Source organism: Hypanus sabinus, chromosome 5 (genome assembly GCF_030144855.1).
Source record: "Hypanus sabinus isolate sHypSab1 chromosome 5, sHypSab1.hap1, whole genome shotgun sequence".
Classification (NCBI taxonomy): Eukaryota; Metazoa; Chordata; class Chondrichthyes; order Myliobatiformes; family Dasyatidae; genus Hypanus; species Hypanus sabinus.
The window spans coordinates 61,132,958-61,156,907 of NC_082710.1; the positions used below are offsets into that span (position 1 = coordinate 61,132,958).

Here is a 23,950-nt window from a genome sequence, read left to right on the forward strand (position 1 = left end):
CAGTTGGTGGTTCCTAGCTGATGGATTCTTAATGTATTTCCCATTATTGCACAGTGCATCTTCATTCACATGATCTGCTTCTACTCTAAAATCAAATTCCCACACATGCACAGCTTTTCTCTTTGAAAAGGTATAGTCCGATTCCTGGTCCATCAACAGGATCAAGAAAACCAATTAAACCTTCAACTGTACTTTAACTGGTACACAAAGAACATAAAACATAGCAAAGTACAGGAAAAAAGTACATGCTCTGTGGCCCACAATGTTGTGCTGAATCCATTAAATTAATAATCAAATGGCCATCTAAACTAACTCTTTCTGACTACATAAGCCCACATAGTTCCATTTCCCTCACATTCATGTTCCTACCTAATTTTCTCTTAAAAATCCCTAATGTACAGTATCTGCCTTCATCACCACCCAAGGCAGCTCATTCCATGAATGCATTACACTGTGTAAAAAAATCTTGCCCCTCACATCTCCTTTGAACTCACCCACTCTTACCTTAAATGCACTTCCTACTCCAAATCCCTCATTTCTGTTTTCTGGACAGTTGATACAATTGAAGTGTACTACCAAAGCTTTTAATTCATTTTATAAGAGAAATATACATTTTAACAAGAAATAAAATCCTGCACTGCATCAAGAGCATACAAGGAGCAATTTATTTAAATATTGAATGGTGTGAAGATTTGAAAAATATCGAAGATTTTTCATAATCTCAGATAACTGCAACCAAAACTCTTGGAAGGAATGAATAGGCATAGCATTTGTTCACACCTTAGTTGAATCTAAATGTTATGGCCTGGCAGGTCTGACCCACTATGTTAAACATCCAATCACACTAACAACACTTAATAGCACAGGGCACTTAGTCTACTTTGCCTTGTCGATTCAAGAGCTCATCTCGATAAGAGTTGTGAGAATATCTCGCTCCACCAACCCCTCCGGTACATCATTCCAGAGGTCTCAGAAGGAATGAAAACACATTGCTTGTAATATTGGTTTTTAACTATAGGTATCCAGTAAAATTATGTACCATTGACAGGATACCATTGGATTTGATGCAAAGAGATGGGAATTAACGTTCTCAAGCCCTGGGGCTCTCTGTCCAACTTACCTGTGTTCTGGTGGCTGACAAGCCGAGACTGGTAAAAGCTCTGCAACATAATCCAGGTAACAGCCTCCAAGCAACAGGTACCTATTGCAGTAGTGATGATGTCATTAAAGCACAGCAGTGGAACTCGGCCCTGGGAAACTAAATATCCCCTGACAAAGGTAACCTTCACAATTGTGTCCTGCAACAACATTTATTCAGAATTACTGAGATAAATATATTTTAAATCATTAAGCAATATCATAACACAACAACATGTATTAATTTATATCAATTTTATTACATGATTATTCACACAGAAAATTTGCAATCTAGAAAGATATGCTATAAAATTCAACCTCCTCAATTATGATTCCCTTAGCTATTTGAATGCCTACAGCCAAGCAATGAATTTCAAATTGTGTTTACGCACAGTGCTTAGTGTAGCAATATGCCTCAAGGTTCAGTGCTGGGGTGTCATAAAGTAAAACGAGACATAGGAGCTCAGGAAATATTGGGGCAGGTGACCAGTTGCACAGAAAAACAGTGTTATAAATTTCATGAAGTCCACTGCAAAACAGATCAAAGACTTTGCTAATAAAATGTGAACGGTTTCCAAAGGCAGCTAATACCATATGATGTGTTCAAAATTACCGTCACTCTTCAAATTCCTTCTCAGACCAACTGGAAATTAGTGAACAAATCAATTTTGTTCCCATATTTATATGATACCAGCAAAAGGCTTGCAAACACAAGGAAGCCTACAATGCTGGAAATCCAAAGCAACACACACCAGATGCTAGAAGAACTCATTAGGTCAGGCAGCATCTATGGAGAAGAGTGAACAGTTGACTTTTTGGGCAAGAAGCTTCCTCAGGATTGTGAAAGAAGAGAAAATGCCAGAAGAAAAAGGTGGGGGGAGGAGAAAGAGGCGAGCTGGAAAGTGATAGGTGAAGCCAGGGGGTGGGAAAGGCCAAGGGCTGGAGAAGAAAGAATCTGATATGCAAACTGACAGTACTGTATTTAAGTGTGCGTAGCAATTGGAATAAGGTGGATGAACTCGTGGCGCAATTGAGATTAGTCAGTATAATGTCGTGGCTGAAAGAAGAACATAGTTGGGAGCTTAACATCAAACACATACTTTGTATTGAAATGACAGGCAGGAAGGCATAGGCTGTGGTGTGGCTCTGTTGGTAAGAGATGGAACTACATCTTTAGAAAGAGGTGACACAGGATCAGAGAATGTTGAATCGTTGTGGGTGGTGTTAGGAAACTGCAAAGGTAAAAAGCACATTATGGGAATCATATATAGGCCTCCAAATAGTAGTTAAGGTGTGGGGTTGAGATTGCAAAGAGAGCAACAAAGGGCATGCAATCAGGGTAATGTCACAAATTGTAATGGGGGACTTCAATATGCAAGGGGATTGGGAAAATCAGGCTGTTGTCGGATCGCAAGAGAGGAAATTTGTTGAATGCCTACAAGATGGCTTTTCAGAGCAGCTTTTGTTTGAGCCTACTCAGGGAAAGGCTATCTTAGATTGGGTGTTGTGTAATAACCCAGATCTTATTAGGCAGCTTAACGTAAAGGTACTGTTAGCAGGCAATAATCATAATATGATTGAATTCATACTGCAATTTGAGAGGGAGAAGCATAAGTCACATGTATCAATATTGCAATAGAATACAGGCAGTTCCTGGGTTACGTATGAGTTTTGTTCCTGAGTCCATCTTTAAGTCAGATTTGTACGTAAGTGGGAACAAGTACATCCGGTATTATTTAGCGTCAGTTAGTCAAATGTTTGTCTTAGTATATAGTATATGTTTTACCCTTCTATACATATAAAACACTTAAGAAACATATGTATTCCAATAATTAAATCACCTCATTGCTTAGTAATTATTGTAGCTTTCATCGGGGCAGGGCGTTTCACATGCTCCATTATTCTCAATTTATCTGTTATCCTTTAAAATTGTTCCGATCGTTGACTGACTGTAGCCTAACGCTTTTCCAATGACTGATGGCGTTTCACCTCTTTCCAAACGCTTTATTATTTCCACTTTATTTTCAATCGCGATCGCTTCCCGTCAATGGAACAGAAACACTGCAGGCAGCGGGTCCCGAGCTGTGCTGGCTTCTGCGGTCCGCTGGGTCCTAAGGACCACCACACTGAATTCCCCAGGTCCTAAACTCTACCGCACTGAGATAGGTTAAATGGGTCAAGCAGGGGCTGTGCTGGGTTTGGGTATTTGATCCTCCATAATATTCCGCGTGGGAATTTAAACTGGAGGTGGCAGTGTTTTTTTTACAAGATCAAGTTGCGAGCTCGACATCAACCCAGCACGGATGGTACGGGAGTCACTGGATTGACATCAACCCGGCACAGGAGTGGTCTGTCACTAAATCGAACTCAGGAACCTCTGTTCTCAAGCCCAGTGCTGATCTCATTGCACCACCAGCCAAATGCAACCGGGGGGGGGGGGGGGGGGGTGAAATCAGGGTGAATCTTACTAAGAAACATTTAAGCCAAATACAAAGTTAAACACTCAACACAGTGTCAATGGCAATGACTTAAAATGGCGGACGGCATCGCAATCTGACTTAAAATGGCAGACAGCGTTCTCCTTCCTCGGTTCGTAAGTACGAGTTGTCTGTAAGTCGGACGTTCGTGACTCGGGGACTACCTGTAAAGGAAATTACTGAGGCATGAGAGAGGAGCTTGCTCAGGTGGATTGGAGGAGGATACTGGCGGGGATGACAGCAGAGCAGAGATAGCTGAATATTTCACAATAGTTCACTAGGGAATAGTTCACAAGGTGTAGGATAGATAAGTCCCACAGAAGTAGTAGTCTCAAATAACAGTGGTAGGCACCATGGCAGAACAAGGAAAGGCAAAAGAAAGGAAATGATAGGCCAGTTAGCCTAACCTCAATGGTTAGAAAAGCGGTAGAGTCTACCATTAAGGATGATGTTTTGGGATACTTGGAGACTAAATAAAATAAGTCAAAGTCAGCATGGTTTCTGTGAAGGAAGATTTTGCCTGACAAATCTGTTACAGCTCTCCGAGGAAGTAACAAGCAAGGTGGACAAAGCAGAGGCAGTGGATGTAATTTTCTTGGATTTTCAGAAGGCTTTGATAAGGTGCCACACATGAGGCTGCTTAACAAGATAAAATACCATGACATAACAGGAAAGATACTAGCATGGACAGAGGAATGGCTAACAGGCAGGAGGCAGTGAATGTGAATAAAGGGGGCCTTTTCTGGTTGTCTGCCAGTGACTAGTGGTATTCCTCGGGGTCAGTATTGGGACTGGTGCTTTTCACAATATTTGTCAGTGATTTAGATAATGGAATTGGTAGCTTTGTGGCAAAGTTTGCGGATGATACAAAGGTAAGTGGAGGTGTGGGTAGTGCTGAGGAAGCAATGCAATTGCAGCAGAACTTAGACAAATTGGAAGAATGAACAAAAAAGTGGCAGATGGAATACTGTGTTGGGAAATGTATAATGCATTTTGGTAAAATGAACAATAGTGCAGACTATTATCTAAATGGGAAGAAGGCTCAAACATCAGAGGTGCAGAGGAACTTAGGAGTCATTGTGCCAGACTCACAGAAGGTTAATTTACAGGCTGAGTCTGTGGTAATGAAAGCGAATGGAATGTTGGCATTTATCAAAGGGAATAGAATATAAAAGCAAGGAGATCACACTAAGCCTTTATAAGACACTAGTCAGGCTGTGTTTGGAGTACTGCTAACAGTTTTGGGTCTCATATTTCAGAAAGAATGTGTTGTCATTGGACAGGGTCCAGGGGAGGTTCACGAGGCTGATTCTGGGAATGAAAGGGGTTAAGATATGAGGAGCATACGGCAGTTTTGGGCCTGTACTCACTGGAATTTAGAAGAAGGCAGGGGTATCTCATTGAAACCTACCGAATGTTGAAAGACTTAATAAGGTGGATGTGGAGAGGATGTTTCCTGTTGTGGGGGTATTCAGAACTAGAGGGCACAACCCCAAAATTGAGAGACGACCTTTTAGATCAGAGGTAAGGAGGAATTTTTTTTTATAGCCAGAGGGCGGTGAATCTGTGGAATGGTCTGCCACAGACTTCGGTGGAGGCCAAGTCCATGGGTATATTTAAAGCAAAAGGTGATAGTTTCCTGATTGGTCGGGGCATCAAAGAAGATGACGAGAAAGTAGGTCTATGAGGTTGAGTGGGATCCAGGATCAGCCATGATGGAATGGTGGAGCTGACTCGATGGGCTGAATGGCCTAACTCTGCTCCTATGACTTATGGTCTGATAGGAGAGGTAAGTGGACCATAGGAAAAAAGAAAGGAGGAGGGAACCCAGGAGAAGTAATAGGTAGGTGAGAAGTTAAAAGGTCAGAGTGGGGAATAGGTGGGAGGGGTAGTTTGCTCACTGGAAGGATTGCAAAGATCTTTCTGGCAGCATGTGGATGAGTATTGAAAGACTCTAGCCAATACTTACATTTAGACAGATCTGTTGGATGACGCAAAAAATTAGACATGAAGATAGAAATAATTATTTTTCTAGTCTGTATTGTTGGAGTCAGCAGTATATAGTATGGAAGGAATGTGTTGAAAGAAATGACCTTGAGTCACAAGTAGCAAGCTCGGGATATAAGGGATGTATAAATTAGAAGTACAACATATGGAAGTTTCTTTGGTTTTACCTGCTTCTGCAAGCAACTCTTTCAGACTTCATGTCCATGTAAGCCAGATTTGGTTTACACTTGATCCTTTTTCAGCAATCTTTTTCTGAGCAACTACTTTTTTTTGTTCTTCTTTACACCACCAATTTGAGTCTCTACTGATTCATATCCAATATTGAGATTGCTTCTCAAGTAACAAAAATGTGGCTGTGATTTCAGTGTTTACAGCTGAATGTGGTTGAGGCTTTCTTGTTTACAGATTTGCTGAATAGAATGAATAGATAAATTGCATTGAATACTGCAGAGCAAGTACAATAACCTAGCTTTGAAAGCCTGAAAACAGCTTTTAGCACTGTTGAAAACTTTGGGTGTGATCCAGAAAGGAATCAGAGCACAGAACTTTGTAACACATACAAAATGCTGGAGGAACCCAACAGGCCAGGCAGCATCTATGGAAAAGAGTACAGTCAATGCTTCAGGCTGAGAGTTCTGATGCAGGGTTTCGGCCCGAAACGTGAACTGCACGCTTTACCATAGATGCTCCCTGGCCTGTTGAGTACCTCCAGCATTTTGTATGGGTTGTGGTGTTTAATCATGGTAACATCCTCAATGCATTTTCCGATGTAGCCAGTCATCAATCTCACAATGTTGACATGATTTTCTCTTGTTTGTGACATAACTTAATGATTTCAATGGGACGGCAGGAAAGAGGAAACTAGATTCTACATGGAGTCAGAATAAGCATCAGGATGCAAGATGGTGTGAATACTGGGCCATAAAAATAGGAGGTTTAAGAAACACAAGACAGAAATTATTGTGGTTCCAGAAATGTATCAAATATAATGTATAATTGTACTAACTGTAGTAACTCAAAGTTATTGGCTTGAGTTAAGTTTGATATTAACAATTGATGTTTCAAGTTTCATTGAGGTGACAATTATAGAATAGGATGTTGAATGACATGTCTACAAAGTTGATCGATTGTAATGGTCAGTACCTAAAGAGGATAATTTAAAGACACCAAAATCAGGTCAAATTCTGTAATTTGGGGTGACCAAGAGGTTAGATTTATAACTATACATATAACCTGGTAAATATTAGTCAACTGCATAACTTTGTTAAGTAACACTGTAATTTTTTTTACACTTAAATAATTGATCATTTATAAAGTTTTGTTAGGTAACTTTAAAAAAACAGAAAACAATGTAATCCACATAAACATTACACAAAGAATTAAGCTCACCACGTAATACAACTTTTGGCAGATTATCATGAGCTAAGCGTTGCCTGCTTTCAATAAGGAAAGTTTTGTTTGTATCATCTTTGTTACAGGCAGCATCAAACTCTACAGGTACTTCAGTTACCAAGAAAGAAAAACAAGTCAAGAAATATAGCAGGCAAGTCCATTTCATAATCTCTTCATTCTGGTCTGGAAAAACTTTATAAAAGTACAGTTGGCCCTCCTTATCCGCGGATTCAACCAACCGCGGATCAGGAAAACCTGGAAGTTCATTTTCCAGCACTCATTGTTTGAGCATGTACAGACTATTTTTTCTTGTCATTATTCCCTAAACAATACAGTATAACAACTACTTATAGAGCATTTACATTGTATTAGGTATAATAAGTAATCTAGAAATGACTTAGACGTACAGGCAGTCCACGGGTTATGAAGGAGTTCTGTTCCTGAGTCTGTCTTTAAGTTGGATTTGAAGTCGGAACAGGTACATCCGGTATTATTTAGCATCAGTTAGTCAAATGTTTTTCTTAGTATATAGTACTTATTTACCTTTCTATGCATATAAAACACTAAAGATACGTATTTCAATAATTAAACCACTGCGTTGCTTAGTAATAATTGTAGCTTTCATCAGGGCAGGGCCTTTCACATGCTCCGTTAAAATTGTTCCGATCGTTGACCAACTGTAACCTAATGTTTTACCAATGACCGATGGCATTTCACCTCTTTCCGATCGTTTTATTACTTCCACCTTATTTTCAATCGTGATCATGATTATTTTTAATGAACAGAAACACTGCGGATTCAGAGCTGCGCCGCCAGGTCCTAATATTCACCGCATGGAGACAAGTTAAATAAAGTCCGGGGTTCTGCTGGGTCCTAAAGACCACTGCATTGCTACATTAAATAAAGGGACTTGAACATCCGCGAATTTTGGTATCCACGGGGGGGGTTCCTGGAACCAATCCCCCGTGGACGAAGAGGACTGACTGTACTACGTTTTGGCACCGATCCATGTTTAGCAGATAATTCAGACCTTGTCTAACAGAATAATGAAAAATGGGCAAGTTGTTCACTAACTCTTAGATTATATCTTCTGTACATTCCAAATTACCTTAGTTGCCTGGGTCACTCTGTCTATCTCAGTGTCACCAAACTCAGAAAGGCATTTGGAAATTCCAACATAAAAATTAAGTTCATTGACCTAAGAACAAGAAAGATGAATATAATTAACTGATGAATTACTAAGTGGGAATATAGTAATGCTTCTTAACTACAAACTGATACCATTACATTTTTGCTTTTCCATCAATGTAACTATATATACAACTGTATATAATGTATTTAATATTTCAATAATATTTAAGCAACAATGTAAATATATTGACAAAACTTTTTTTATTTGTTTAATTCATTACAGGTTACATGTAATAATACATAAATGGCATGTCATCACACCACCACATCATACGTACATGTCTTGCTAAAAGTAAAACTAAGAATGTATATAAATTATATCCCGGCTCATTGTTTTTATTTCGATTCAATTTTATATTTTGGAGTTAGAAACCATAACAGGGGCAATGAGTAAGTTAGAAATGAACCCAAGACTACCTACCTACCTGTTGATAAGCAATGGGACATTTGAGTTTTTTTTAAAAAATGCAGCCTTTTTTTCCTTATCAAGAGGAGAAAGAAACTTAAGTTTTTGTAAAAAAAGGCAGAAAACAGTCAAATTCATGGATTCATGAACAGTGAGTACTGGGTGATAATAATCATAAATTAAAAAACAGAAGTGGCTAGTTAAAATTGAAAGATTGACATGATCAATTGCACAAAAGATAACTGGATTTTGTACACTGCGTGAATTAAGCAGTATTTTAAAGCAAATGGAATTGCTGATGAGAAGTGAGTGCCAATTTTGCTGAGTGCATTGGATTTAAAGGCATACAGTTTATTTAGAAGCTTAATTGCTCCAAGCAAAACAACTGAAATGAGCTTTGCTGATATAATGAAAATAATGTAGGATAATTTAGAACCAAAACCATTACTGATTGCAGAATGCTTTAGGTTTTATAAGCTGAATCAAAAAGAAAGGGAGTCCATTTCAGTGTATGTGGCTGAGTTGAAGAGATTAAGCATTGTCAGTTTAGTCGTGGGCTTAATGAGATTGTTCAGTTTGTGGAATCTAGAAGAAAGCATTCAAAAATGGCTAACTGAAGGACAACTTACGTTTAAAAGAGCGGTTGAAATACTGCAGCTATTTCAATAGAAACAGCAGACAAGAAAGCAATTGAGTTGCAGTTAGGAATGAAAGTAAATGTGAACAAAATTGCAACACCGAAGCAGGAACCTGCCTGGCCAAACAAATTGTGTTACAGTTGTGGTAGGGCCTCATGCATCAGAACAATGCAGATTTAATGGCGAAACTTGCAGAAAATGCAATAAAGTAGGACACAGACAAACAGCATATCAGGCAGACAAAAATAAACTGCACATAGAAGAGCTAAAGATAAAAAGTCAAGTTGCAGTTTCAGAAAAAGCAATAATCTGAATGCTGTTGATGAAAAATCTGATAATGATGTGTGACAAAGGACAGCTAGTGATTTATTGTACAATGTAAATACCAACAATGGACAAGCAACACACACAAAATGCTGCAAGAACTCAGGCCAGGCAGGATCTACGGAAAACAGTTGACGTTTTGGGGCAAGACCCTACATCAGGACGAAAGAAAGAAGTCAGGATAAGAAGGTGGGGGAGGGGAGGAAGTAGTACAAGGTGGTAAGTGACAGGTAAAACTGGGAGGGGGGGGAAGGGTGAAATGAAGAGCTGGGAAGTTGATTGTGAAAGAGATATAGGCTTGTGGAGGAGGAGAGGATAGAAGACCATGGAAGGAAAAAAGGAAAGGAGCACCAGAAGGTGGTGATGGGCAAGTAAGGAGGTAAGGTACGGGAGGCAGAAATGGGGAATTGAAAGTGTCGGGGGAGGGAGGGAGAGAGAGAGAGGGACAATTACTTAAAGTTCAAAAAATCAATGCTCATGCCATCAGGTTGGAGGCTACCCAGACAGAATATTAGGTGTCCCTCCAACCTGAGTTTGGCCACATCACAGCAGTAGAGGAGGCCATGGACTGACATGTCGGAATGGAAATGGGAAGTAAAATTGAATTGGGTGGCTTCTGGGAGATCTCACTTCATCGTGTGGATGGAGCATAGGTGCTCAGCGAAGCAGTCTCTCAATCTACACTGGGTCTCACCGATATATAGGAGGCCACACTAGGAGCAATGGATACAGTAGATAACCCCAACAGACTCTCAGGTGAAGTGTTGCCTCACCTGGAAGGATTTTTTGGGATCCTGAATGGTAATGAAGTAAGTGGTGTGTGGGCATGTGTGGCACTGCACTTGTTCTGCTTGCAAGGATAAGTGTCGGGAGGGAGATCTGTGGGGAGGAACAAGTGGACAAAGGAGCAGCATACGGAGCAATCCCTGCAGAAAGCGGTAAGTGGGGGGGGGGGGGTAGGTGTGCTTGGTGATGGGATCCCATTGGAGTTGGCAGAAGTTATGTTGAATTATATGCTGGGCGCAGAGGCTACTGGGGTGGTTGGTGAGGACAAAAGGAACCCTATCTCTGGTGTAGCAAGAGGAAAGGGTGAGGATAGACTTGTGCAAAATGGAAGATACGAGGGTGAAGGCAGCTTTGATGGTTGAGGAAGAGAAGCCCCCCTTGCGTTGATGAAGGAGGACATCTCATTAGCTCTGGGATGAAAAGATTCATCCTGAGAACAGATGCAACTGTAGCAGAGGAACTGAGAGAAGGAGATGCGTTTTTACAACTGACAGAGTGGAAAAAGGAATAGTGCAGGTAGCTGTGATAATCAGTGTGTTTATAAAAGATAGAGAGAAACAGATCGAGGAAGGGGAGGGAGGCGTTGGAAACGGACCATGAAAATTTCAGGCCAGGGTGGAAGTTGGAGGCAAAGTTCATGAAGTTGTCGAGCTCAGTATGTGTGCAGGAAGCAGCACCAATGCAGTTGCTGATGTAGCGTAGAAAGTGTTGGGGAGTGGTACTGGTACAGGCTTCAAACATGCAAACATGGACTGTTCCATGTAGCTGACAAGTAGTTAGGCCTAGCTGGGACTGTGGCTATACGTTTAGTTTGAGGGAAGTGGGAGGAGCCGAAGAAGAAATTATTGAGAGTGAGGACCAGTTCCGCCATTTTTGAAGGGGCGCTTCAAGGGAGAGGCACTTGTTCCAATGGCAAGAATATATACCAGGAGGGACATCAGTGGGGACAGACAATTGGACAAGGGCGCCATGTATGAAGTTGGGGGTGGTGGGGTGGGAGGTTTTTGTAGGGCAGGTGTGGCAGTTTTTTTTTTGTATAGAGAGCGAGTCTGTTCGGGTTATCTACTGTATCCAGTGCTCCTGGTGTGACCTCCTGTATATCGGTGAAGCCCGATGTAGATTGGGAGACTGTTCTGCCAAGCACCTATGCTCCACCAGAAAAAGCAGGATCTCCCGGTGATCACCTATTTCAATTTTACTTCCTATTCCCATTCCAACATGCCAATCTATAGCCTCCTCCCACCCCTGTTCACCATTCCCCATTCCTGTTTCCCTCTCTCACCTCATCTCCTTACCTGCCCATCACCTCCCTCTGGTGCTCCTCTTCCTTCGTTCACTTTCTTCCATAGTCTTCTATCTACTCCTAGCAGATTCCCCCTCCTCCAGCCTTTTATTTCTTTCACCGATCAACAATCCAGTGTTCATTTCACCCCTCTCCCTCTCCCAGTTTCACCTATCCCCTACCATCTAGCACTTCTGCCTCCTCTCCCCCCACCTTCCAGGCCTTGTGATGAAGGTTCTCAGCCTGAAGTGTCCACTGTTTACTCTTTTCCATAGACGCCGCCTGGCCTGCTGAGTTCCTCCAGCATTGTGTGTGTTGCTTTGGATTTCCAGCATCTGCCATTTTCTTGTGTTTGCAATAGACAAGCAATATGGCTTACACCAGAAATGAACAGCAAATTAGTAAAAAAAAAAGAATTGGATATTGGCTTGGCTGTCTCTTTCACTCACAAAATGAGTTGGAATTGCACTTCAAATATACTGAACTGACGCCTTCAGATATCCAACTAAGAACTTACACTCGAAAAAAGATAACTCCTGCTGGAATGACATTCGTGACAGTGTAATACAACCAATATGCCACACTGGGCTTGTATGTGATGAAAACAGGAGGGCTAGCATTGTGGGGGCATGATTGGCACACACAACTACAACCTGATTGCAGATCCATCTACCATTTGCATGCCACATCCCCTGTAAAAGAGTCAACTGAAAGCAACTAAAGAAAGGTGCCACAGCAGAGTTCAGAAATGGTATTGGAAAACTCAAACCTATCTGAAGTAAAATTGTGTTAAATGATATTGTCTCATCTAAGTTTTACAAAGCCCGTCCGATTCCTTATACCATCCATGATAAAGTAGCCAGAGAGCTAGATCGCAAGAAGGATGAAGGAATTCTTTCCAAGTTTGAATGGTGCTCATGGGCAACACCAGAGGTCCCAATAGCCAAAAAGAATGGGTCTGTCAGGATCTGTGGTGATTTTAAGGTCACCATCAGCCCAGTACTGAAAGTAGATCAATACTCTCTGCCCAGGATATCTTTGCAAACCTTTCTGGAGGGAAACACTCCAGCAAAGTAGACTTAGCTGAGGCTTACCTACAGACGGAGATGGAAGAAGAGTCCAAAGTGTCTCTCACCATAAACACTCACTGAGAGCTATTATAGATTTATTTTTGGAGTATCAACTGCCCCCACAGTCTGGCAGAAAGCTATGGGCCCATTGTTACAAGGCTGTCCAGGCATTCTGCGTTACCTGATGATATCACAGCCACCGGTAAGGATGACAAGGAACACCTCCAAAATCTCAAGACAGTGTTAAAAAGATTATAAGGCTATGGGCTTAGAGCAACAAGTGTGGATTCTTTAAACTAAGTATCACTCGCTCTGATCATACCATTGACGCACAAGATTTACTCAAGTGCGCTATGAAAATTCAAGCAATGGTAGAAGCAGTGCGAGCTGGCATTTGAAAAGGTAAAGGAAATGGTGAAGTCAGTCACTGTCCTCACACATTATGAACCACATCATCAAGTGAAACCTGCTATGCACTGTTCAAGATGTCAATATATCCAGAAGGAAGGTGCATAGAGCTGTCAGAACCACTTCCAGCAGTCCCAGAGTTCACTGCTATAACCACCACAGAGGAGGCCCCAGAACCAGAAATTGTTTCACAGCCACAAGTCTCACTGCCAAGCAGAGTGACCCCCACATCAAGAAATGCTGATGGAACACAGCAGGCCAGGCAGCATCTATAGGGAGAAGCGCTGTCGACGTTTCGGGCCGAGACCCTTTGTCAGGACTAACTGAAAGGAAAGATAGTAAGAGATATGAAAGTAGGAGGGGAGGAGGGGCATTAATGGAAGTTAGAGAAGTCAATGTTCATGCCATCAGGTTGGAGGCTACCCAGCTGGTATACAAGGTGTTGTTCCTCCAAACTGAAGAACACCTTATATACCGGCTGGGTAGCCTCCAACCTGATGGCATGAACATTGACTTCTCTAACTTCTGTTAATGCCCCTCCTCCCTTTCTTACCCCATCCCTGATATATTTAGTTTCCCCCCCTCTTTTTTTCTCTCTCTCTGCCTGTTCTCCATCTCCCTCTGATGCTCCCCTCCCTTTCTTTCTCTTTCTCCCGAGGCCTCCCGTCCCATGATCCTTTCCCTTCTCCAGCTCTGTATCCCTTTGGCCAATCACCTTTCAAGCTCTCAGCTTCATCCCACCCCCTCCGGTCTTCTCCTATCATTTTACATTTCCTCCTCCCCCTCCTACTTTCAAATCTCTTACTATCTTTCCTTTCAGTTAGTCCTGATGAAGGGTCTCAGCCCAAAACATCGACAGTGCTTCTCCCTATAGATGCTGCTTGGCCTGCTGCGTTCCACCAGCGTTTTGTGTGTGTTGCTTGAATTTCCAGCACCTGCAGATTTCCTCCTGGATGTTATCATTTTGAGTGCCATTGGAGGAAACAAACAAAATGCACCAAGGAACCAGAACAAAAAACAGTATCTGGTCATGCCAACAATTGGGCTTTTGATTAAATTCCTTTGAGTAGCACACATAAACATTACGACAATTGAAAAGATTTTTAAGAGCAAGTTACATAAATGATGAAAGAGATCCACGGCAGTGTGTTGGAACTGTAGAATGTTGTGTAATTGTACTTCGCTTTTTAAAAAATAACTGTGATTTTTGAAGAACAATGTTATTTGTGGCTACATTATTATTAAATAAACATGTTATTAAACAACACCATGTTTGGCCATTTAGCAAACACCCCATCCACACCACGTAGTGAAGGAGCCAAACAATACCTCCATTCACAGGAAGGGAAAAAAAAAATCAGACTTTGGGACTCTTCCTATTGCCTGGTTATGTAGCAGGTGAAGGTGGGTTGTGAGGAGTGCAGTAGGCAGAGCCTAGCTATCCAGACTAACTCCAAGAGCACCTGAGTACACGTGTTTTGACTTTTTCATCTCATACCCGATCACCAGTACGAAACACAAGAAAAATCAACAAGTCGGATTAAAAACAACAGGTAAGCATTTAATTAAACATCACTTAACTTAAAGATCAAGTGATTTGTTAGCAAGATAAAAACAATCTCAGAAGTTGATTAAACACATAATAAACAAAATTAACCAGGGGCAGCATTACAACTAGTTTCCCTCAACAGTAGCTTGTGAGAATAAGGAGTAAACTTTGGATCATTGGCTGAACTAAGCACTGGTTAGGAAATTCCATGAGGTCAAAAGAGAGGTAGCTGGCACTTAAATTAGCCTGTGACTATTGTCCTCCTCAATTAAAAAGCCAGGACAGTACACGTATTACATATATGTGTTCACAATGTAAATTTTGGTGGCAACAGTGTAGTCAGGGGTATTGGAACAATTCAAGTAAAAGTGTTCAAAGGAAGAGATTACTGAAGCTGTAGAACAGAGTTGGTAAGAGTAAAATATATTTAAGAAAATAGGAAATTAATATCTCCAAATGGAAGAACAAGAACAGAGGGAAAAAATTAAAGTTATAAGTTATAAGTTACTGCACCTGAATTTCCAAAACATTTGTTTAAGATTTGGATACAGATAGATAGAAACACTCGGGTTAATCTTAATGCTACTATAAAGATACAACTATATAATGTCCAAACCTGGGAAAGAAATGAGAAAGATTTAAGGCTGTTGTCAGCAACTGAAAACAGAAAGGTTGACATTTAATTGCCAAATTGCATTAAGTCCCAGTCTACAAAAAGGACGGGTTGCACTTGAATCCCAAGGGGACCAATATCTTGGCAGGAGGCTTGCTAAGGCTACTGGGAAGAGTTCAAACTAGAATTGTTAGGGGGAGGGACTGAAGAGACTGGGGAAGAGGAGGTTAGCTCACAAATAGAGAAAGCTTGTAGACAGTGCGAGAGGGAGGATAGGCAGATGATAGAGAAAGGATGTGCTCAGACCGAAGGTTTGAGATGTGTCTATTTTAATGCAAGGAGTGTTGTGAACAAGGCGGATAAGCTTAGAGCGCACACACACGAGGAAATCTGCAGATTCTGGAAATTCAAGCAACACACACAAAATGCTGGTGGAATGCAGCAGGTCAGGCAGCATCTATAGGAAGAAGCGCTGTCAACGTTTTGGGCCAAGACCCTTCGTCAGGACTAACTGAAAGGAAAGATAGTAAGAGATTTGAAAGTAGGAGGGAGAAGGGAAAATTCGAAATGACAGGAAAAGACCAGAGGAGGTGGGGTGAAGCTGATCTTAGAGCGCAGATCAGTACTTGGAGATATGATGCGGTGGCCATTATAGAGACTTAGATGGCTCAAGGACAAGATTGGTTACTTCAAGAGCCGGGTTTTAGATGTTTCAGGAAGGACAGGGAGGGAGGCAGAAGAGGTGGGGCTGTGGCACTGTTGATCAGAGATGGTGTCACTGCTGCAGAAAAGGTGCACCCCATGGAGGGATTGTCTGTGGGTGGAGGTTAGGAACAGGAAGGGATCAACAACTTTACTGGGTGTTTTTTTATAGGCCGTCCAATAGTAACAGGGATATTGAGGAGCAGATAGGGAAACAGATCCTGGAAAGGTGTAATAACAAGAGTTGTTGTGATGGGAGATTTTAATTTCCCAAATATCAATTGGCATCTCCCTAGAGCAAGGGGTTTAGATGGGATAGAGTTTGTTAGGTGTGTCCAGGAAGGCTTCTTGACACAGTATGTAGATAAGCCTACAAGAGGAGAGGCTGTACTTGATTTGGTATTGGGAAATGAACCTGGTCAGGTGTCCGATCTCTCAGTGGGAGAGCATTTTGGAGATAGTGATCATAATTCTATCTCCTTTACAATGGCATTGGAGAGAGGTAGGAACAGACAAGTTAGAAAAACATTTAATTGGAGTAAGGGGAATTATGAGGCTATCAGGCAGGAAATTGGAGGCTTAAATTGGAAACAGATGTTCTCAGAGAAGTAAGGAAGAAATGTGGCTAATATTCAGGGGATATTTGTGTAGAGTTCTGTATAGGTACTTTCCAATGAGATAGGGAAGTTATGGTAGGGTACAGGAACCGTGGTGTACAAAGGCTGTAATAAATCTAGTCAAGAAGAAAAGCTTACAAAAGGTTCAGAGAGCTAGGTAATGTTAGAGATCTAGAAGATTATAAGGCTACCAGGAAGGAGCTTAAGAAAGAAATTAGTAGAGCCAGAAGTGGCCATGAGAAGGCCCTGGCAGGCAGAATTAAGGAAAAACCCAAGGCATTCTACAAGTACGTGAAGAGCAAGAGGATAAGACATGAAGGAATAGGACCTATCAAGTTTGACAGTGGGGAAGTGTGTAGGGAACCGGAGGCAATAGCAGAGGTACTTAATGAATACTTCACCTCAGTATTCACTATGGAAAAGGATCTTAGTGATTGTCGTGATGACTTGCAGCAGACTGAAAAGCTTGAGCATGTAGATATTAAGAAGTAGGATGTGCTGGAGCTTTTGGAAAGCATGAAGTTGGATGAGTCGCTGGGACCAGACGAAATATACCCCAGGCTACTGTGGGAGGCGAGACAGGAGATTGCTGAGCCTCTGGCGATGATCTTTGCATCATCAATGAGGACGAGAGAGGTTCTGAAGGATTGAAGGGTTGTGGATGCTGTTTCTTTATTCAACAAAGGGAGTAGAGATAGCTCAGGAAATTATAGACCAGTGAGTCTTACCTCAGTGCTTTGTAAGGTGATGGAGAAGATCCTGAGAGGCAGGAGTTATGAACATTTGGAGTGGTATAATATGATTAGGAGTAGTCAGCACGGCTTTGTCATGGGAAGGTCATGCCTTACGAGCCTGAATGAATTTTTTTGAGGATGTGACTAAACACACTGATGAAGAAAGAGCAGGAGATGTAGTGTATATGGATTTCAGCAAGCCATTTGATAAGGTACCCCATGTAAGGCTTATTGAGAAAGTAAGAAGGCATGGGATCCAAGGGACATTGATTTGTGGATCCAGAACTGGCTTGCCCACAGAAGGCAAAGAGTGGTTGTAGACAGGTCATATTCTGCATGGAGGTTGGTCACCAGCAGAGTGCCTCAGGGATCTGTTCTGGGACCCTTACTCTTCATGATTTTTATAAATGATCTGGATGAGGAAGTGGAGGAATGGGTTAGTAAGTTTGCTGATGACACAAAAGTTGGAGATGTTGTGGATAGTGTGGAGGGCTGTCAGAGGTTACAGTGGGGCATTGATAGGATGCAAAACTGGGCTGAGAAGTGGCATATGGAGCTCAACCCAGATAGGTGTGTGGTGGTTCATTTTGTTAGGTCAAATATGATGACAGAATATAGTATTAATGGTAAGACTCTTGGCAGTATGGAGGATCAAAGGGATCTTGGGGTCCGAGTCCACAGGACACTCAAAGCAGCTGCGCAGGTTGACTCTGTGGTTAAGGAGGCGCAAGGTGTATTGGCCTTCATCCATCGTGGAATTGAATTTTGGAGCTGAGAGGTAATGTTGCAGCTCTATAGGACCCTGGTCAGACCCCACTTGGAGTACTGTGCTCAGTTCTGGTCGCCTCACTACAGGAAGGATGTGGAAGCCATAGAAAGGGTGCAGAGGAGATTTACAAGGATGTTGCCTGGATTGGGGAACATGCCTTATGAGAATAAGTTGAGTGAACTTGGCCTTTTCTCCTTGGAGCGAAGGAGGATGAGAGGAGAGATGATAGAGGTGTACAAGATGATGAGAGGCACTGATCGTGTGGATAGTCAGAGGCTTTTTCTCAGTGCTGAAATGGTTGCCACGAGAGGACACAGGTTTAAGGTGCTGGGGAGTAGGTACAGAGGAGATGTCGGGGGTATGTTTTTTTACGCAGAGAGTGGTGAGTGTGTGGAATGAGCTGCCATCAATGGTGGTGGAGGTGGGTACGATAGGGTCTTTTAAGAGGCTTTTATGTAAGTACATGCAGCTTAGTAAAATAGAAGGCTATAGTAATTTCTAAGGTAGGGACATGTTCGGCACAACTTTGTGGACCAAGGGGCCTGTATTGTGCTGTAGATTTTCTACGTTTCAATGCATATGTTCACAAACAAGGAAACCTGGGATTTACTAACAAGTTCACAGAGTATGGTATCAGAGTGTAATCATGCAGCAGTATACCCAGGAGACCTCTCTGAATGGGGATTAGAGGATATCAGATTAAGAGGCAACAGGAAGGAAGTTCCTTTTGCATAATTGCCACTTTGGAATAATATGTTAATTATTTACTATCTAGATGTTGTAATTTCAATTCCTTTTTACTGCATCTTTACTATGATCCTCCTAAGTTTCAACTCTCCTTACCTTGCTCTCAATTGGTATACTCTCTAGCATCTTTCTAAGATGCACCCAGAATGAACTGCATGGATAAAATTAAATCTATTACTGTTAAAGAAAAACTGTACCTGGATTTCATTGGGCAGCATCTCAAATATCTTCTCAACACTTCTGCATAATATGCCCCAAGTGTGCTGTACTTGGTTGGGCACCTTCATGGCTTCATTTATCCCTTGCAGAACTGCAGTGCAAAGTTCTGGGCTTCTCTGCCTGTTTTCTGTTGTGAAGTATTGGACTGCCAGGACTTCAACAAACGTCTGAAGTTTATCCTCTGGCACATGTTTCATCCAAGAAGCAAGAGATGTAAAGAGGTATTTTCTCATTCCCAGCTACAGAAAGAGGAAAGGGCACACATTTTTAAAAATGTACTTAAATACTGTTTTTACAGATAATACCTGTATTGCTTATATTGTAATTCTCTTTTGGAATTCCTCACAGAGATAGTAGAGATATACAGTACTTTGTACCACAAAATATATTTGATTCCACTTGTAGTAATCTGTATATTGTATATAATTATTAGCCTCCTGATGAGTTTAGTGCCACCCAGACTGTAGGTTTGCTCTGACTATTTAATATATTATTGGTAAGGCCAGTTAAAAGGGTGTGAACATTGTGGCTCAGCAGTTTCTGCTCCCGTAGAGTTTCTCTCTACATTCCAAATAAATACTTCCTTATTTATTTTTTGTATATTTTCCAACGTAATTTCAGAAATTCAATAATGTCAGAGTACTACAGAGAGGAATAAGCACTCTGGGAATTACATGTGAAACCATCCATGCATCCAGCTGAAATTGGCAACAACACCACAGAAATGTGAGGGCATGATTTACGACCACAGACAGGGTGTAGACAAACCACGGCCCTTAAAATGGACCTGGCGGGTTCTTTTTGCTTGAACTACAGAGTGACAAACATATGTGGACCTGAAGTCCACACCATACAGCAAAATCTACACATTTTTCTACATTTCAAATACTTTAAAAATAAAATTAAGATGACTCTTTTCTTATGACATCAAGGTTTAATTGCTGGTGGGTTCACAGAGTGGTCCAAAGAATGAACAGGATTGGTAGTAAAGATAGTGTCCACTCAGGTTTCAAGAAGAAACTGTGAAAGCCCTGATCTGATGGCACCAGCCTCCAATCAAAAGGGCTTGAGATAGTGGCCCAGACTTAGATTTTTTTTAAAAAAAGTTTGTCGGGATGCTTTTGAGGACAGAGAGGGAAATTGGAGGTCAAATTAGGTTTTAGGGACAGTCATCTGGGGAAGTTAGAGTTAAGGACAAGGATGTGGAGGAGTTAGAGATTAGGCCTCTGTTTCTTGCTCTAAGTCCAGAAACATAGACTAGTGACAAAGGACATCTGTAGTCCAGGCATCTGCTCCACATTCAAAGTCCAGCAATGTGGACGGGTGACAACAGGTATCCACCACCCAGGACTCTGATCCGCACCTGAAGTCGCTCTGTGCTCAAAGGCCACGAGGACCTGTCACTCGGTATGCCTGGGGCTCAGAGTCCCATCACCAGCTAGTCCAGGGGCGACACTGAAGAACACAGGGCAACCAGAAGTCTGAAAAATGAAGCCTAAAGACCCGAGCCTGCAGACTGGAGTCATCTGGAGTTGGATGACTGTCTGTGTGTGTGGGATGGAGGAAAGAGGCTTGTTTTGGTGCTTATGGTGTTCTGTGTTGCTCTGCCGAGCATTGTGGGCATGCTATGTTGTACTGCAATGTGAGGTGACACTTGTTAGCTGCCCCCGGCACACCCCTAGGTTATAAGCACCAATGACGCATTTCATTCTATGTTTCGGAGTACACATGATAAATAAATCTGAATTTGGAGTCTTCTTTTGCTCCTTAGGCTTTGTTTGATATGCAACACAGATGTACAGGCATGATAAGCAAGAAATGATGTGCTTTCAGGACTAACTGTGTCCAAGCTGGGGGGAAAAGCATGTGGCGGCGTGACAGTCTGAAGGTTCTGGCGCTTCTGTACCCATCCAAGTACTTTGTTAAAATGTGATTAGGATTTTAGCCTCCATCATCTTTACAGCCAGTGTGTTCCAGGCTGAATTCCACTTTGGGTCAAAAAGGTTTTCCTCAACTTCCCTCTCATACAACCAATTAATGCAAACCTATGCCCTGTCTTTTCCTTGATAATTGTGCACTATATACTTCCAACATCTTTATGACCAATGTTTTCTTCACTTATACTTTATGGGTAAATAAATCGACATAAATAAAGTTGCAGATTTATTAGAGGAAAATAAAGAGATTAGTAATAATTTATACCCACATTAAGGCCATACACTAATGGCGGTGCTATCCACGTTTCTAAAAACATTGCAGCACTTTGGGATGTCTGAGCCTGGGTCACGGCAATTTCAATGCAGTATTGCTGGACATCTTCACCTGCAGTCAGGGAGAAAAAGTTACATAAAGCTGGAGGACTCCAATATGACCACTATGTGGCACTGTTTGCTGTAAGATCAATGTGGAAAATAAAGCATCCAATCCCAATTTCCAAATTTTCTTCATCACATAATTTCAGATGCCAATTACTCATTCTTTTTTGCCAACTTAACAGTGCAACAAGCATAAGACATACATTATAAAATACATGGGAACTACCTTACAGAAACCTTATGTTACAGAACTGTGGCATTTGAAATGACATAACTTAATCATGGACAAGGAGGGGTATGTTGGAATTACAGAGTAATTTTATGCTATACTGCAACTACAAAGAAGGGCAGCTTCTACTCACTCCTATACCCATTACAAGAGATTCTGCTTTTTACAACAGGGTCACCATCTGAACATGTGTTACAAAACACAATACATCGGGAAGTTCCACTACCCCAAATTGCTCGTCTGGCAAGTATTGTATCAAAGCCAACAGACAGATACAGAAGCTAACCTTGGATGACCTCAGACTGCTGGACCTCTTATTGTTTCAGATTTGTTTTCAGAACGTAACCAATAAGATTGGTCATTGATCAGTTCAGTCTAAATTCTATTGAAAAGCAAAGCATATTTTCATTTTTATGTAAAATTTGAAGGAATATTCAAATTTAAAATCTATACTTTATAATCATCTTAAGGAAATAAATACACGACCAAAAGTACTAATGCTTTGAAACTACTCACTAAATTCACCAGTTGATAGGTGACCACCCAATTAGAAACGTTCTTTGAAGCATTTTGAAAATTAATGCAGAAATTAAACATTTTGACATCATTTGAAACTCTTTCTAATATTTTCATCATAACCCTCCATCACTAACATGACAACTCCTTCAAATTTCTCACTGCTCTCAGCATTAGCAGTCATCTAGAAGGCATCTCTCCAGTGCACAGTGCTAAAACTGTTGAAAGGGAGGGCTTCATTGTTTTAACATTTTAAAAATGCAGGAAGGGAAAAATATATTACCTTACAAAAGAATAAATATTTCCAACATCTTAAAATCAATCTTGCTCTCTTTTATAGCTTACCGAAATTCAATCTCTTAAGTGGAGTCAGAATTGAAGCCCAATTTAAGGGTGGATATTGATAACTGTTCCCACATCCAGCAATAGGTGCCAACAAAACCTTCACTATCTGGGGAGGAACTGACTCGGGACCTGAAAATGACAAAACTAGATATGAGAAAAGTATGTTCCAGTAGTGTGTAATGATGTGCATTATGAATGTTTCCTGTTTAATTTTGTCCAGCAGATCATGGATTGATATCTGGTACACAATACAATTACTAAAAAAAATAGCAAAAGAAATCTAATAATGGATCAATGCAAGTTAGTCACATTTTCACGGGAATAAAGTGTGTATCATTCTACTATCATTTTCAACCTACACTGTGAATGTAACATGTCAATGACTAAATGCACTGAAGGTGCCTTGGATAATGTGTTTGAACTATTTTATACATTTATTTCAAAGTAGTGGGTGAATTTCAGAGGTTCAATCACTATTATATTATGTGATAACTGCATTCTGCAACAACTTAGCTACCCAACAATCAATCCCAAATATCCAAATTAAAGCGTCTTAAACTAATCATTCAATTTGTATTCAGTCCCAGGTGATGTACAATATCCATTCAGGGGCAGAAGCCAGTGACTCTTTCTTGTTGAAACCTATATATTGGTCTCCATCCACATGATTAGACTCTTGAAAACATCTGATTTACAGGGCTCATTCATTACCTCAGGAAAGCCTAAGGGAACAATTAAATTTATCCAAATTAATCTTGCCACCTCAGAAATACCATAAAAGACTCTGCATGCACAGTATGTCTTGGAAAAATTCTACTGACCTACAGAAAAGACTGTTGTTTACAACACTGAGTTAGTGCTTTTTTTAAAACTACGCTTCTGGATTTGTATTTTTTGCCAGCCAAAGCCACTGTTGTGGACTGGGAATGTTGGCACCATCCTCAGTGTCAATGTATGACAGTGATCAAAAGGCGCGTTAATAACAATGCCATTTGGTCCTGTCATATCCACAGCCAGTACTAACTTTTCATAACATTCTCATCTCAAGATCAGCATCCCAGCTGTGCTGGTGAATGGAGCTGTTCAAAGAAGTCGGCAAGCTGCCCAATAACCCATATCAGATGTGCAGCTGTGGGTCTCTCCATGGGAGTGAAATGAGTTATAATAACTGACGTATCCTACAGATACTTGTGGCTTTATTTAGCAAGTTAAACAGATGTGGGAGCATCTTGTACCACGATCAACCCCCAGGCTTTCGATCACTTGGAGCAAAACAATACCTTTTTTTTTGTAGTTAACAGACTATGCAAGTGTAAGGACTCAACCTACAGACATTCCAGTTGGGAGATTTCTCTGCTGGGTTAGAACATCAAGGTGAATAACAAAAAGTAGATTCATCTAAAGTTCAAAGCAAATTTTATTATCAAAGTTCATATATGTCGCCATATACAACCCTGAGATTCATTTTCTTCGGGCA

The 23,950-nt window shown here is 41.1% G+C and overlaps 1 protein-coding gene across 12 annotated transcripts in view; it reads right to left on the minus strand.

Annotated features, from left to right (window-relative positions):
• The window catches only part of focad (focadhesin), a 223,520-nt gene that overhangs the window by 6,837 nt on the left and 192,733 nt on the right, over positions 1-23,950 (minus strand). For 11 of the 12 annotated variants that reach the window (XM_059970007.1, XM_059970005.1, XM_059970008.1 and 8 more), the window contains 5 exons: positions 22,474-22,602; positions 21,275-21,390; positions 19,047-19,307; positions 8,122-8,211; positions 1,121-1,298 (listed from right to left, as the gene is read on the minus strand). In XM_059970007.1, coding sequence (XP_059825990.1) covers positions 1,121-1,298; positions 8,122-8,211; positions 19,047-19,307; positions 21,275-21,390; positions 22,474-22,602 — 774 coding nt within the window. The remainder of the gene's footprint in view (positions 1-1,120; positions 1,299-8,121; positions 8,212-19,046; positions 19,308-21,274; positions 21,391-22,473; positions 22,603-23,950) is intronic. The other variant, XM_059970009.1, reaches the window with a different exon arrangement.